The 16607-nt window shown below is 46.5% G+C and overlaps 1 protein-coding gene across 1 annotated transcript in view; it reads left to right on the plus strand.

Moving 5' to 3' along the window:
- The window catches only part of CKAP2 (cytoskeleton associated protein 2), a 112726-nt gene that overhangs the window by 11211 nt on the left and 84908 nt on the right, over positions 1–16607 (plus strand). The window contains exons 3-4 of the mRNA XM_063951918.1: positions 1989–2064; positions 3041–3735. Coding sequence (XP_063807988.1) covers positions 1989–2064; positions 3041–3735 — 771 coding nt within the window. The remainder of the gene's footprint in view (positions 1–1988; positions 2065–3040; positions 3736–16607) is intronic.

Genomic DNA, 16607 nt, shown 5'->3' on the forward strand with positions numbered 1-16607 from the left:
CTCCTCGAAGATCCGTGGCCTCTACCTCTTTGCGAGGATCTTCTGCAACAGGGCCCGTTTGTCTATCAAGACTTACCACAGCTACGTTTAACGGCATGGAAGTTGAACGGCTGTTTCTAGCCAGGAGAGTGATTCCTGACAAGATCATCCTGACTATGATCCAAGCCAGGAAGGGGGTAACGTCTAAACATTACTACCGTACTTGGAGGAAATATGTCTCTTGGTGTGAGAGCAGACAATATTCTGCGGTGGATTTTCATCTGGGACGTTTCCTGCTTTTTTTGCAGTTGGGAGCGGATGTGGGCCTATGTCTAAGCTCCATAAAAGTCCAAATTTCGGCCTTGTCCATTTCCTTTCAAAAAGAATTGGCTTCTCACCCTGAGGTCCAGACATTCTTGAAAGGTGTTCTGCACATCCAACCTCCCTTTGTGCCTCCCACGGCACCTTGGGATCTCAATTTGGTGCTGCAGTTCCTCCAATCGTACTGGTTTGAACCATTACAGGAGGGTGATGTAAAGTACCTTACTTGGAAGACGTCACACTGTTGGCCTTGGCTTCAGCAAGACGTGTGTCAGAGCTAGGGGTGTTGTCTCACAAGAGCCCCTATTTAATCATCCATGAGGACAGAGCTGAACTCAGGACTTGTCAGCAATTTCTTCCTAAGGTGGTGTCTGCGTTTCACATCAACTAACCTATTGTGGTCTCGTTTGTTGCGGACACCTCTGCTACTTCAAAAGTCTTTGGATGTTGTGAGGGCTTTGAAGGTGTATGTAAAGAGAACAGCTCGTCACAGGAAATCGGACTCGCTGTTCGTTCTCTATGATCCCAATAGAATTGGGTGTCCTGCTTCAAAGCAGTCTATTGCACGCTGGATCAGGCTCACTATCCAGCATGCTTATTCCACGGCAGGCTTGCAGTCCGGTGAACAAGCCCTGCCTCTGGGTGAAACGTACGTCCAGCCACCAGACTTCACGGTGACGTCATCCGGAATCCCCATGCAGAGAATACGGGTAATAGGAGAGACTTGCGCTTCGAACAAGTATCCTGGTGTTCTCTCATTGAGGTGCGGCGGGTCTCGTCTCCCTGCAATGACCCCATGGCTATCAGGGACTCCTTGACCCGCAGCCCCCAACCGCAGTAAACACCACTCTTCTTAACACCAGCGCCGGCCGTTTTGACTCTCTCACCTCCCATTCATTGTGGAATATTCCTCACATGAGAAGGTAGCAGAAGTCGACGGATACCCGGCACTGGTCTCATCTACCATATATGAGCACTATACTAATTTAAGGTGTATAGGATTAATTTTACAAACTGCTGTCTCTCAGTTTAAAATTAATTAACATGCCCGGTGTGGTGGGAGAAAATACTCCCTGATTGCATTACACCACACTACATCTTTTATAATTATTACCCATATTAATTCACCAGGCTTAGAGTATTTGCTTCCTTAATTAATTATAAAGGTCCTTACGACAGGCCATACAATATTTACCCCGGATCACCTATTGTTTGTGTGGCAACGGTGTCTGTATACTGAGACACACCTTACAGGATAAATATTAGTGACTGACCATCGGTCACTTTTGTCCTCAACGTTTGAGGCTTCTTAAGCAACAAATGGTAATTTGATTATTTTTACCTCTGGAAGTATAACTCTCGTATTTCTCTTATAATATTGTTGATAAATGTTTTTGTTTGTTAATGGAAAAGGGGTGTAGTTAAATTTCTACATACATATTTTTAATGAACTCAATTAAAATTGTTTTCAAACAATAATTATAACATTAAGGAGTGCCCCCAAAAAGACTTTCGTGATCCTCTAAGCTTTTCATTGTAACTACATTCTTTCAATCCAGTGTTTGTAACCATTTTGTTTGTACTTCCAATATACACCAATCCTTTCCTTCTCTTTATTTTTTTTTTAACTTATAAAGAAAGGTTTGCTATATTTCAACATTAATTTTTTATTGCTTTTTCTCTCAAAGGTCCCCTTTAATGGAGAGGTCCAACACAGGTCTTCTAAAGCAATCTGGGCAAATCAATCCCACAGAGCGTAAACCGGTGAGCTTCCTGTTTGGGAAGGAGGGTTTTTAGTGCTCGTGTATGATTAGTGGTATAGCGTCGATCTCTGTATTACTTGTTAGGAATAATAATAAGGTACTTCCGGTGTAAGGGTGTAGTAGGGCATGCCGGCGGCCGGGCTCCCGGCGTCCAGCATACCGGCGCCGGAATCCCGACAGCTGGGCGAGCGCAAATGAGCCCCTTGTGGGCTCGGTGGTGTGCGACGCGCTATCTATTCTCCCTCCAGGGGGGTCGTGGACCCCCAAGAGGGAGAAAAGATGTCGGTATGCCGGCAGTCGAGAGCCTGGCCACCGGCAAACAGAAGACCACCCCAGCTAGGGATGTCTATTGTTAACCAAGAATGGTCAATCAGTTTGGCAATGGTGGATAGTTTTGTCATTGATTATCAATGCACAATAGAGCTGGAGGTTCAATGGTGGTCTGCACATGTGTGACCTTGAACCATCAATGATTTTCCATCGGTGGTTAGAAATGATCACCAATAGGTGATAGAACAGTAGATAGACAACTTCTTACTAGATGTGGTCATAATTTGTAAAATGGTAGTAGGTGGTGTATACTGCATGGTGCCCCCTTTTTGGCTCAGGTGGTAAAAGGACTGGAAATATAAAAGGGTGTGTCATAATATATGTGGAATCATAAGGAAGAGTTATATAGAAGATGATGTGATGGGGTAATAGAATAATGAATCATGTGTCCCTTCAAGATTGAGTTCAGTGTATCCTTTTTAATGAGTCTTTTGGGGTTCTTCTCCCGAGAGGTTTTCACAGAACCAGTCGTATGGGAAACAAAGTTCAAGAGCAACAATGTGTAGTAATGTTGAGTTGGTATTGGTTGTCACCGCCAGTACCAACTTACTACACTGGGGAGCGCCTAGTTTCTCAGTCCTCTTTTCTACAATGTGTAAAATGTTTATTGTTTCAATATTTACTTTTAATCTTTTTGCTGTTTTAAGGTTAAATCATTTGACAAGGAAAATATTCGAGCAGGTGCAAACAAAGATGGTAAGAACGTGACTTTAAGCCAGTCTTTCATAAAAACAAAAACTCTAACGGAGAAGCAGATGAAAGATGACAAGATAAAGCTGGAATCTGTCAAAGAGAAACCAAATCAGTCCGCCAAACTTGTTCTTGGAGCTTATCGTGGGATAATTGTTCAATCTAAGATCCATTCCTTCAGGAGCATCTCTAACAGCGCAGAAGGCAAAAGTCAGAATGTGGAAAGTAGAAGGACTGTGCATAAAAGTGTGGAAAACCAACCCAAAGCCTCTACGGTTACTCAGAAGCCTCTGATGAAACCACCTTCTTCCAGAGATGTCAAACAGAAGAGGCCACTGGTTCCACCGGTCTCTCAACAAACGAGGGCATCCACTAGTCAGGTCAATAAGAGCAAGTCAGAGCTGGTGACTGTGCGGAGACCACTACAGGTATCTACCCAGAAGAAACCAGTCGGCGTAAATCTGCAGCACAAGCCACAACCTGTTAAAACTGTGCCAAAAAATGCACCTGCAAGAAGTGACCCAGAAAAACAGAGTAAAAACACTACAACTGGTCCTGTAAACACCATGCCACGTCATCTGAGGACCATGCCTGCTCAACGTCCGTCCACTAGCAGATTCTCTATGGCAACTGAGACGGCAGAAGAACGAAAGTAGGTTTCAAATGTTTTTGGTTTCTTTCTTTTTTCATGGTATAATAAATTAATATGAATACAGTATAGACCTATCCAATAGCCTCTCTAATTTTGTGTCATTATGTGGGCATGTCGGTTAAGTGTCTCAAATTCCCCAATGTAAGTAATCCCAAACAGATTAATTGAACACGCGTATAGCCTTTATTTAACTCCACCAAAAACACTTCGGTCCAGAAGCTAAATGCAATAGTCTGCAAGGTGCCATAGGTGCAGGACTTTGTGTGAGTTTGCCCGTATCTTTAAAGTGGCAATCATTTACAAAGCAAAACCAACCTGATTTTGCCTTACAAATGATTGCCGCTTTAAACATACAGGCACACTCGCAAAGTCCCACACCTCTGGCAACTCGCAAGCTATTGCATTTAGCCTCACATTTCTAGAAAGTCTTCATAAACTCCATCCATAAATAAGTGTATGTAGTTATAAAACCATATTCTCACAATGATAATTGACATTGACTTTTGTTGATAATTTGCTTTTAGGAAATCTATAAAGGTAGTGTGTTTTTTAAAGCTGATTCAAAGGCATCACTCTAGTAGAAGTGTCCGCTTATGAGTAAGAAAGTGTTACATTAATAACTTGCAACCGACTGCTAGAAGTATTAAGCTGGGTACACAGCTGACAATTTGAGCAATTTGCCCGATAACGAGTCGTTAGGACAAATCATCCTAATGTGTACCCACTACATTGTTGGTGACATTCCCTGTCGTCTTTAATGCAGCTCAGTCTGGGGACGTCACTAGCTAATGCAAGAAAATCTAACTGGTTCAGAACATTGCACACAAATGACTGCTTGTGAATATATATTTGTCTAGGTCATTTCATCTACTAGCCTCCTGCAGAACATTGCAAACAAATGACTGCTTGTGAATATATACTTGTCTGGGTCATTTCATCTACTAGCCTCCTGCAGAACATTGCACACAAATGACTGCTTGTGAATATATACTTGTATAGGTCTATTGAAAATGAGAGCTGCAGATTATCACTAGATTGCACTGAATTAGTAATTAGCAAATTGGGTGTTAAGAATTATAGCATTGCTATATGCATAAGGAATCTGCTTTTTTTTTTTTTTTTTTTTTTATTAGATTGCTTATGCACATGATGAGTTGCTATTGATAAATTGGAATGTGATTTCCTGAGTCATGAGGGCATGACTCTGATAAATCTCAGTGGTTAGTATGTTAGTTTGTTTTCTTTAAACTGTTTTATTACTAGCCATTGCTGGGGGAGGGATCATTGGAGTTGGGTGTAATCAGTGTATTCACATGCTTGGTCCATTACTTAAAGAGCATTAAGGAGGCTTGGGCTCTAGGCTTGTGACCATTAATTAAAAGGACATTATTCAAAGGAGAACTACAACTTTAAACATTTTCGACGTTACACCAATGTTAAACCGAAGGTAAACAGAAGGACAACAATCAATCCACAATCTGGACCACTGAATGACTGCTTTCAAACAAATGGGAGTCCAATTTTTCTACACATCAAACTACTCCAGTCTGAGTAACCCATACACTTATAACTTAAATTTGTGTTTGGAATGCACATCAAACTACTCCAGTCTGAGTAACCCATACACTTATAACTTAAATTTGTGTTTGGAATGCTGCAAGACCTTTTCACTTCATCCGCAACTACTCAGATTTATGTCTATACGGTAGCTTACCAAAAACATCTGAATTCTCACCTGTACCAATGTTATCTGTCTTTTTAAACTATGAAAGACATCCCCAATCTGCTCACTACAGTTCTCTTATGCAAACTCGTGTATGTTTTTTGATGTAATTATTGGCTTGTAATTGGCGCATTGCATGTGTGGGGAAGTTGCTCAGTGAAACATGGTTGATTATTGCATGCTGCTGTCTGGTGTTTACCTCCTTTGATCATTTGGCCATTTGTGGTCAGGTGTATTACATCTTTACATTTAGTCAGGTGTAGTCGTGGTGTAAAGGATAGAGTGCGATTCCTGATTAGTAAAAAAAAAAAACTGAACAACATCGCCAAACAGGTAATTTCAACTTTAAAACTGTCATTTATTTTGTACTGTCTGGACATGGCTACTAATAACAAATGCACAGACACAATTCTTAAAGCTTTGTGTGCAAATGCTAGGAGCTTAGGAGACAAAATTCCAGAGCTAACTGCGATAATGACGAGGGATAACCTGGATTTTGTGGCAATTACAGAGTCATGGTGCAATGAGAATCGTGACTGGGACATAGCTATACCAGGATACAATTTATTTAGGAAGGATAGAATGGTAAGAATAAGAGGAGGGGTAGCAATGTATTTGAAAAAAAGCATAAATGCTACTTTAATACAAAATATTGAAGATAAAACTGAGGCCCTCTGGGTCACCATAGAAACCGGGGAGAAGGACATTATTCACATTGGAGTGATCTATAGACCACCAGGACAGGGGCCAGATTTGGACAGGAACCTATTGTTGGACATCACTAAAATGGCTTTAAAGGGAGAAGTCCTAATCATGGGAGACTTTAATTTACCTGATGTAAATTGGGAGGGGTCTTTTGCAAGTTCAGCTACAAGTGGTAAATTTCTACATTCCTTACAGGGAGCATCTCTCAAGCAGTTGGTGAGGGGAGCCCACTCGCAAAGACTCAATATTAGATTTAATTCTTACAAATGGTGACAGGATATCCAACACATGTGGGTGAGCACCTGGGATCCAGTGATCATCAAGCAGTATGGTTTAGTATAAAGACAGGATCCAACTCTTGTCACACAAAAACAAAGGTGTTGGATTTTAGAAATGCTGACTTTGCAAAAATGGGGAGATGCTTAAGTGATTCATTGGCGAACTGGAGGAACTTGGAAGGAGTGCAGGAGAGTTGGGAAAAACTGAAAAGTGCAACAGACCTTTTTTGTATCAAAAGGGTTAGGAAAAGCACCAAGAAAAGGAAGCCAGTGTGGTTCACAAAAGAAGTATCGGCTAGTGTGAAAGCAAAAAAGATGGCTTTTAGGAAATACAAACAGACTCAAAATAATGACAAAGTGGTGTTTCTCCTTCATCCACTAGGGGCCACTGGAGTGCAGATACAATGGGGATATAGTAGGCAGTAACTGGGAGCTGGCACTTTAAATTTATAACTATGTGACTAGCTCCTCCCCTACTATGTCCCCCCCTCTAAGACAGTCTTATTTTAGTGCCCAATGGAGCTGGTTCACTTGTGTCTTCTCTGAAGAATTTTATTATTTTTTATTATTCTTGCTTACACTCACAGACTGGCAGCTCTGCCACTGCCAGTCTGCACGGCGGGAGGCTGCCGGCGGGGTCCCATCACAGCTGCGTGCGGCTCGGGATGGGCCCTGGCTGAAGGAGATGCTGAGCTGGCCGGACACCGCTGCGTGCGGCGCGTGTCGGGGCCGCTCCGTCGGCAGAAGATTACGGCAGCAGTGAGTATGAGTGGCTGGACACCGCTGCGTGCGGCGCGTGTCAGGGCCACTCCATCAGGACTGCAAACGGTGAGTACAAATCTCCCCCCTCCTCAGGCATGTTATAGGTCTCTGTGCACTGTAGTGGCTTATCACATTAAATGCCGAGAACAGCTACCGACAGAGGCCCGAGTTCACTCCCTGAGCCAGCTTTTACACTGCAGAAGCGCCTTTACTATTTTAAATTCGGCGCCATTGAGGGGGGGGGCCGGAGCCTCATCCTGCTCTGCACAGCGCAGCACTCCCCAGCTGCGGCTTGCTGACACAGGGCGCTCCCCGCTTAGTTTGACTGCGGGTTAGTTTTAAATAAGGCGCCATAACAGCGGGGGGGGGACTCACTCCCGCTCTGTATAGCGGGCTTAGCGCTCCCCGATGGCGGGGGATGCAGGGCGCTCCCCGCTCCGTTTGAATACAGCGGAATAGTTTAAGATAAAGATGGAGCTTACTCCTGCTCTGATAGCGATCTCAGCACGCCTCGGCTCGCATGGCCAGCCGGGGATTACACGCTACCCGCTTCGTTTGACTGCAGCGACTTGGTATTAAATGAGGTGCCATAATGGGGGGCGGAGCTAACTCGCGCTCTGTCCAGCGGGCTCAGCGCTCCCTGGCCGCAGCACGCATTGCCGGCGGGGGAGGCAGGGCGCTCTCAGCTACATTTACTAGAGAAGTAGCTGCTATAATAGTGTATCTACTGACTTGCAGTCCATTTATCCTGGGTTCTGGTCCTCCGTTATCCACAGGAGCTCATTAATACTCCAGTATGCATGGTCTTCTTTATAGAGAGCCATTATGGCTTAGTGGCCTATTAGCATAGCATATTAAGCTGAGGAACACACTGTGTGTGTGTGTATGTGTGTGTATGTATATATATATATATATATATATATATATATATATATATATATATATATATATATATATATATATTATGCGATACCATATATAGTGGATGGAACTACACATACAGGTACAGACCTGGGTTCATATTTCCATCCACCTTGCCACATATTTCCCCCCGGCTTTTATCACTGACTGACCGCCATTTTGGGAAACCAGCGGAGCCTCCGAGAAACAGAAACATATATTGCACCTTTTCTTCCTAATTAGCAGTACACTACATACAGGACGGGTGTTTATTATTCCTTTGTTTCACTTGTAATTTGGGGAATGTGTGTGGCATCAGACAAATAGCTCTGTGGCTCAGTACGCTAGTAGCGGGGACATTTGAACACAGGGACCAGGGTTGGAATCCCTACTTTTCTCTATCGTCCTAGTGGATGCTGGGGTTCCTGAAAGGACCATGGGGAATAGCGGCTCCGCAGGAGACGGGGCACAAAAAGTAAAGCTTTAGGATCAGGTGGTGTGCACTGGCTCCTCCCCCTATGACCCTCCTCCAAGCCTCAGTTAGATTTTTGTGCCCGGCCGAGAAGGGTGCAATCTAGGTGGCTCTCCTAAAGAGCTGCTTAGAAAAGTTTAGCTTAGGTTTTTTATTTTACAGTGAGTCCTGCTGGCAACAGGATCACTGCAACGAGGGACTTAGGGGAGAAGAAGTGAACTCACCTGCGTGCAGGATGGATTGGCTTCTTTGGCTACTGGACATTAGCTCCAGAGGGACGATCACAGGTACAGCCTGGATGGTCACCGGAGCCTCGCCGCCGGCCCCCTTGCAGATGCTGAAAAGAGAAGAAGGTCCAGAATCGGCGGCAGAAGACTCCTCAGTCTTCTTAAGGTAGCGCACAGCACTGCAGCTGTGCGCCATTGCTCTCAGCACACTTCACACGGCAGTCACTGAGGGTGCAGGGCGCTGGGAGGGGGGCGCCCTGGGAGGCAATGTAAACCTATTTTTTGGCAAAAAATACCTCACATATAGCCTCCGGGGGCTATATGGAGATATTTAACCCCTGCCAGAATCCGTTGAAGAGCGGGAGACGAGCCCGCCGAAAAAGGGGCGGGGCCTATCTCCTCGGCACACAGCGCCATTTTCCCTCACAGAAAGGCTGGAGGGAAGGCTCCCAGGCTCTCCCCTGCACTGCACTACAGAAACAGGGTTAAAACAGAGAGGGGGGGCACTAATTTGGCGTTAGAAATATATAAAAAGATGCTATAAGGGAAAACACTTATATAAGGTTGTCCCTATATAATTATAGCGTTTTTTGGTGTGTGCTGGCAAACTCTCCCTCTGTCTCTCCAAAGGGCTAGTGGGTCCTGTCCTCTATCAGAGCATTCCCTGTGTGTGTGCTGTGTCGGTACGTGTGTCGACATGTATGAGGACGATGTTGGTGAGGAGGCGGAGCAATTGCCTGTAATGGTGATGTCACTCTCTAGGGAGTCGACACCGGAATGGATGGCTTATTTAGGGAATTACGTGATAATGTCAACACGCTGCAAGGTCGGTTGACGACATGAGACGGCCGACAAACAATTAGTACCGGTCCAGACGTCTCAAAAACACCGTCAGGGGTTTTAAAACGCCCGTTTACCTTAGTCGGTCGACACAGACACAGACAAGGACACTGAATCCAGTGTCGACGGTGAATAAACAAACGTATTCCTTATTAGGGCCACACGTTAAGGGCAATGAAGGAGGTGTTACATATTTCTGATACTACAAGTACCACAAAAGAGGGTATTATGTGGGATGTGAAAAAACTACCTGTAGTTTTTCCTGAATCGGATAAATTAAATGAAGTGTGTGATGATGCGTGGGTTCCCCCCGATAGAAAATTATTGGCGGTATACCCTTTCCCGCCAGAAGTTAGGGCGCGTTGGGAAACACCCCTTAGGGTGGATAAGGCGCTCACACGCTTATCAAAAAATATCATATAAAAGTATATACACACATACTGGTGTTATACTGCGACCAGCCATCGCCTCAGCCTGGATGTGCAGAGCTGGGATGGCTTGGTCGGATTCCCTGACTAAAAATATTGATACCCTTGACAGGGACAGTATTTTATTGACTATAGAGCATTTAAAGGATGCATTTCTATATATGCGAGATGCACAGAGGGATATTTGCACTCTGGCATCAAGAGTAAGTGCGATGTCCATATCTGCCAGAAGATGTTTATGGACACGACAGTGGTCAGGTGATGCAGATTCCAGACGGCACAAAGGTGTATTGCCGTATAAAGGAAGAGGAGTTATTTGGGGTCGGTCCATCGGACCTGGTGGCCACGGCAACTGCTGGAAAATCCACCGTTTTTACCCTAAGTCACATCTCTGCAGAAAAAGACACCGTCTTTTCAGCCTCAGTCCTTTCGTCCCTATAAGAGTCATATTTGCCCAGGGATAGAGGAAAGGGAAGAAGACTGCAGCAGGCAGCCCATTCCCAGGAACAGAAGCTCTCCACCGCTTCTGCCAAGCTCTCAGCATGACGCTGGGAACGTACAGGACCCCTGGATCCTACAAGTAGTATCCCAGGGGTACAGATTGGAATGTCGAAACGTTTCCCCCTCGCAGGCTCCTGAAGTCTGCTTTACCAAGGTATCCCTCCGACAAGGAGGCAGTATGGGAAAAAATTCACAAGCTGTATTCCCAGCAGGTGATAATCAAATTACCCCTCCTACAACAAGGAAAGGGGTATTATTCCACACTATATTGTGGTACTGAAGCCAGAAGGCTAGGTGAGACCTATTCTAAATCTAAAAAAATTTGAACACTTACAAAGGTTCAAATCAAGATGGAGTCACTCAGAGCAGTGATAACGAACCAGGAAGAAGGGGACTATATAGTGTCCCGGGACATCAGGGATGCTTACCTCCATGTCCCAAATTTGCCCTTCTCACTAAGGGTACCTCAGGTTCGTGGTATAGAACTGTCACTGTCAGTTTCAGACGCTGCCGTTTGGATTGTCCAAGGCACCCCGGGTCTTTACCAAGGTAATGGCCGAAATGATGATTATTCTTCGAAGAAAAGGCGTCTTAATTACCCCTTACTTGGACGATCTCCTGATAAGGGCAAAGTCCAGGGAACAGTTGGAGGTCGGAGTAGCACTATCTCGGATACTGCTACAACAGCACGGATGGATTCTAAATATTCCAAAATCGCAGCTGATCCTGACGACACGTTTGCTGTGCCTAGGGATGATTCTGGACACAGTCCAGAAAAAGGTGTTTCTCCCGGAAGAGAAAGCCAAGGAGTTATCCGAGCTAGTCAAGAACCTCCTAAAACCAGGAAAAGTGTCAGTGCATCATTGCACAAGGGTCCTGGTAAAAATGGTGGCTTCCTACGAAGCAATTCCATTCGGCAGATTTCACGCAAGAACTTTTCAGTGGGATCTGCTGGACAAATGGTCCGGATCGCATCTTCAGATGCATCAGCGGATAACCCTATATCCAAGGACAAGGGTGTCTCTCCTGTGGTGGTTACAGAGTGCTCATCTTCTAGAGGGCCGCAGATTCGGCATTCAGGATTGGATGCTGGTGACCACGGAGGCCAGCCCGAGAGGCTGGGGAGCAGTCACACAAGGAAAAAATTTCCAGGGAGTGTGATCAAGTCTGGAGACTTTTCTCCACATAAATATACTGGAGCTAAGGGTAAATTTATAATGCTCTAAGCTTAGCAAGACCTCTGCTTCAAGGTCAGCCGGTATTGATCCAGTGGGAAAAACATCACGGCAGTCGCCCACGTAAACAGACAGGGCGGCACAAGAAGCAGGAGGGCAATGGCAAAAACTGCAAGGACTTTTCGCTGGGCGGAAAATCATGTGATAGCACTGTCAGCAGTGTTTCATTCCGGGAGTGGAAACTGGGAAGCAGACTTCCTCAGCAGGCACGACCTCCACCCGGGAGAGTGGAAACTTCATCGGGAAGTTTTTCCACATGATTGTGAACCGTTGGGAAATACCAAAGGTGGACATGATGGCGTCCCGTCTGAACAAAAAACGGGACAGGTATTGCGCCAGGTCAAGAGACCCTCAGGCAATAGCTGTGGACGTTCTGGTAACACCGTGGGTGTACCAGTCGGTGTATGTGTTCCCTCCTCTGCTTCTCATACCTAAGGTACTGAGAATTATAAGACGTAGAAGAGTAAGAACTATACTCATGGCTCCGGATTGGCCAAGAAGGACTTGGTACCCGGAACTTCAAGAGATGCTCACAGAGGACTTATGGCCTCTGCCGCTAAGAAGGGACTTGTTTCAGCAAGTACCATGTCTGTTCCAAGACTTACCGCAGCTGCGTTTGACGGCATGGCGGTGGAACGCCGGATCCTAAGGGAAAAGGCATTCCGGAAGAGGTCATTCCTACCCTGGTCAAAGCCAGGAAGGAGGTGACCGCACAACATTATCACCACATGTGGCGAAAATATGTTGCGTGGTGCGAGGCCAGGAAGGCCCCACGAAGAAATTTCAACTCGGTCGATTCCTGCATTTCCTGCAAACAGGAGTGTCTATGGGCCTCAAATTGGGGCCCATTAAGGTTCAAATTTCGGCCCTGTCGATTTTCTTCCAGAAAGAATTGGCTTCAGTTCCTGAAGTCCAGAAGGTTGTCAAGGGAGTATTGCATATACAACCCCCTTTTGTGCCTCCAGTGGCACTGTGGGATCTCAACGTAGTTCTGGGATTCCTCAAATCACATTGGTTTAAAACCAGTCAAATCTGTGGATTTGAAGCATCTCACATGAAAAGTGACCATGCTCTTGGCCCTGGCCTGGGCCAGGCGAGTGTCAAATTGGTGGGTTTTTTCTCAAAAAAGCCCATATCTGTTTGTCCATTCGGACAGGGCAGAGCTGCGGACTCGTCCCCAGTTCTCTCCCTAAGGTGGTGTCAGTGTTTCACCTGAACCAGCTTATTGTGGTGCCTTGCGCCTACTAGGGACTTGGAGGACTCCAAGTTGCTGGATGTTGTCAGGGCCCTGAAAGTATAGGTTCCAGGACGGCTGGAGTCAGGAAAACTGACTTGCTGTTATCCTGTATGCACCCAACAAACTGGGTGCTCTTGCTTCTAAGCAGACTATTGCTAGTTGGATGTGTAATACAATTCAGCTTGCACATTCTGTGGCAGGCCTGCCACAGCCAAAATATGTAAATGCCCATTCCACAAGGAAGGTGGGCTCATCTTGGGCGGCTGCCCGAGGGGTCTCGGCTTTACAACTTTGCCGAGCGGCTATTTAGTCAGGGGCAAACACGTTTGTAAAATCCTACAAATTTGATACCCTGGCTAAGGAGGACCTGGAGTTCTCTCATTCGGTGCTGCAGAGTCATCCGCACTCTCCCGCCCGTTTGGGAGCTTTGGTATAATCCCCATGGTCCTTTCAGGAACCCCAGCATCCACTAGGACGATAGAGAAAATAAGAATTTACTTACCGATAATTCTATTTCTTGGAGTCCGTAGTGGATGCTGGGCGCCCATCCCAAGTGCGGATTATCTGCATTACTTGTACATAGTTACAAAAATCGGGTTATTATTGTTGTGAGCCATCTTTTCAGAGGCTCCGCTGTTATCATACTGTTAACTGGGTTCAGATCACAGGTTGTACAGTGTGATTGGTGTGGCTGGTATGAGTCTTACCCGGGATTCAAAATCCTTCCTTATTGTGTACGCTCGTCCGGGCACAGTATCCTAACTGAGGCTTGGAGGAGGATCATAGGGGGAGGAGCCAGTGCACACCACCTGATCCTAAAGCTTTACTTTTTGTGCCCTGTCTCCTGCGGAGCCGCTATTCCCCATGGTCCTTTCAGGAACCCCAGCATCCACTACGGACTCCGAGAAATAGAATTATCGGTAAGTAAATTCTTATTTTAAAGCTCCTATAGCCTAGTGGCTAAGACTCCTGTCCCGCAGCACTACCGGTTCAAGTCTCCGCTGCTTCAGAATGTTGATTTGGAACGTGTCTGTCACTGCACTATAACGTGTTAGTGCAGACATTACATAAGGCTACGCTTCTTTAACCCACCTTTCTCCTTTCGTTTTACTGAACGTATCACCCAGGACAGTCAGTGAAATTCCTGTTAGGTGTGGATTGTGCGGTGGAACCATCTGCTTAGCCCTCAACGCAGCTACAGCACGCTCCTGTTTGAATAGCTCAGCTTATGCAGGTAATATCGCTGTTAACCAGAGACCTTGTACGTTATTTCTCCTCTCCAGGTCTTTAAAGGGAGCTTGATACCCTCCATGTTACACGACTCTGCGGATGAGAGGCCTCTCTTGGAGGAGGTGAGAGATGTCCGGGATTCTGGTGATGTCTGTTTTCGGTGGAGTCATAACCAGTAGCTCAGGATATCGAGGCGCATTGTACAGCAGTTCATCTGGTACTGCAGGTAAAGGAGTCGGACACTTCACGTACCTCTGAGTTCGTCGCCATTGAAGAAATGACAACGGCTTTTCCAGTTTCGGATGAGCTGGATATGCTCCAGTAGGCGGCCTGGAGACATCCAAGATTTCAGGTATCAAACAATGTTTGTTTTCCTATCCTTTCCCCGCAGATAGCAGGAAACTATATCAGACCTCTCCAAAGGTATACCCCTAGATGTATCTCCGGCCCAAGAAGCTGCCGTTTCCTGGGGCAACCTTGCTGAGGGAGCCATGTGAGAGAACTATGCGGCAGCAGGGGTTCTATATTGTCCGGAGCAGGTAGTTTGTGGAACAATGGTCCTCTAGGTTACCGGATGGTTTGCATCGGGATCAACTGATTCCTTGGGCAGATCAATGTCACGATTCTGCATTATATTCTTTTGAGGTCTCCAAGAACGTCTGTATACTTGGAGCCTGCATTTCCGCTTGGGCTGTCTTAGCCCTACGACCTTTGGGGCTGCGACAGTGACAGGCGGATATTGAATCCTAAGAGCAGCAGTTTCATTACGGGCCTGGTCGGAAAGGATCTTCCTGCCTGGATCTCTCAGGCCATTGGGGGTAAGTCCACTTTTCTTTTCCCTACTGCTGCTCCAGCTCCAAGATGGACCTGTACCGATCTTTCCTTTAGATCTTTCCGTGCCCTTTCCAGGTTTTGAGTCCATGACAGGGGCAGTATCTCAGTCACCAAGAGATCTCAAAGTAAGAGGCAGAGGTTCGGCATCCTCGAACCAGTCTGATTGTAGGTCCTCCAACACACCCACCGCAGGTCAGACCTCCCTCCCACCTGGGAGATCCCAGGGTAGGCGCATGTCTGTGGTTTTCCTGGGAGGCCTGGGTATGTTTGGGTTAGGTCTCGCATTACGGGCGGTTACATACTCTATTTTGGAGTCCGACCGCCTCAGGGGTACCTCACCATGGGTCTGCCGGTTTACGACGGCAAGAAAGTCGTACTGCAGGCGGCGTTCCAGATGCTTCTGACTGCAAGGATGCGGTTCCCTGTTTTTCGCACATAATTTCTCTATCGTCCTAAGTGGATGCTGGGGTTCCTGAAAGGACCATGGGGAATAGCGGCTCCGCAGGAGACAGGGCACAAAAGTAAAGCTTTTACAGGTCAGGTGGTGTGTACTGGCTCCTCCCCCTATGACCCTCCTCCAGACTCCAGTTAGATTTTTGTGCCCGGCCGAGAAGGGTGCAATTCTAGGTGGCTCTCATAAAGAGCTGCTTAGAGAGTTTAGCTTAGGTTTTTTATTTTACAGCGATTCCTGCTGGCAACAGGATCACTGCAACGAGGGACAGAGGGGAGAAGAAGTGAACTCACCTGCGTGCAGGATGGATTGGCTTCTTGGCTACTGGACATGAAGCTCCAGAGGGACGATCACAGGTACAGCCTGGATGGTCACCGGAGCCACGCCGCCGGCCCCCTCACAGATGCTGAAGCAAGAAGAGGTCCAGAATCGGCGGCTGAAGACTCCTGCAGTCTTCTTAAGGTAGCGCACAGCACTGCAGCTGTGCGCCATTTTCCTCTCAGCACACTTCACACGGCAGTCACTGAGGGTGCAGGGCGCTGGGGGGGGGGCGCCCTGGGAGGCAAATGAAAACCTTTAAAAAGGCTAAAAATACCTCACATATAGCCCCAGAGGCTATATGGAGATATTTACCCCTGCCTAAATGTACTAAATAGCGGGAGACGAGCCCGCCGGAAAAGGGGCGGGGCCTATCTCCTCAGCACACGGCGCCATTTTCTGTCACAGCTCCGCTGGTCAGGAAGGCTCCCAGGTCTCTCCCCTGCACTGCACTACAGAAACAGGGTATAACAGAGAGGGGGGGCAAAATAAATGGCAATATATTAATATAAAAGCAGCTATAAGGGAGCACTTAATCATAAGGCTATCCCTGTCATATATAGCGCTTTTTGGTGTGTGCTGGCAGACTCTCCCTCTGTCTCCCCAAAGGGCTAGTGGGTCCTGTCTTCGTATAGAGCATTCCCTGTGTGTCTGCTGTGTGTCGGTACGTGTGTGTCGACATGTATGAGGACGTTATTGGTGTGGAGGCGGAGCAATTGCCAAATATGAGG

The sequence above is a fragment of the Pseudophryne corroboree genome, chromosome 2 (assembly GCF_028390025.1).
Source record: "Pseudophryne corroboree isolate aPseCor3 chromosome 2, aPseCor3.hap2, whole genome shotgun sequence".
NCBI lineage: Eukaryota > Metazoa > Chordata > Amphibia > Anura > Myobatrachidae > Pseudophryne > Pseudophryne corroboree.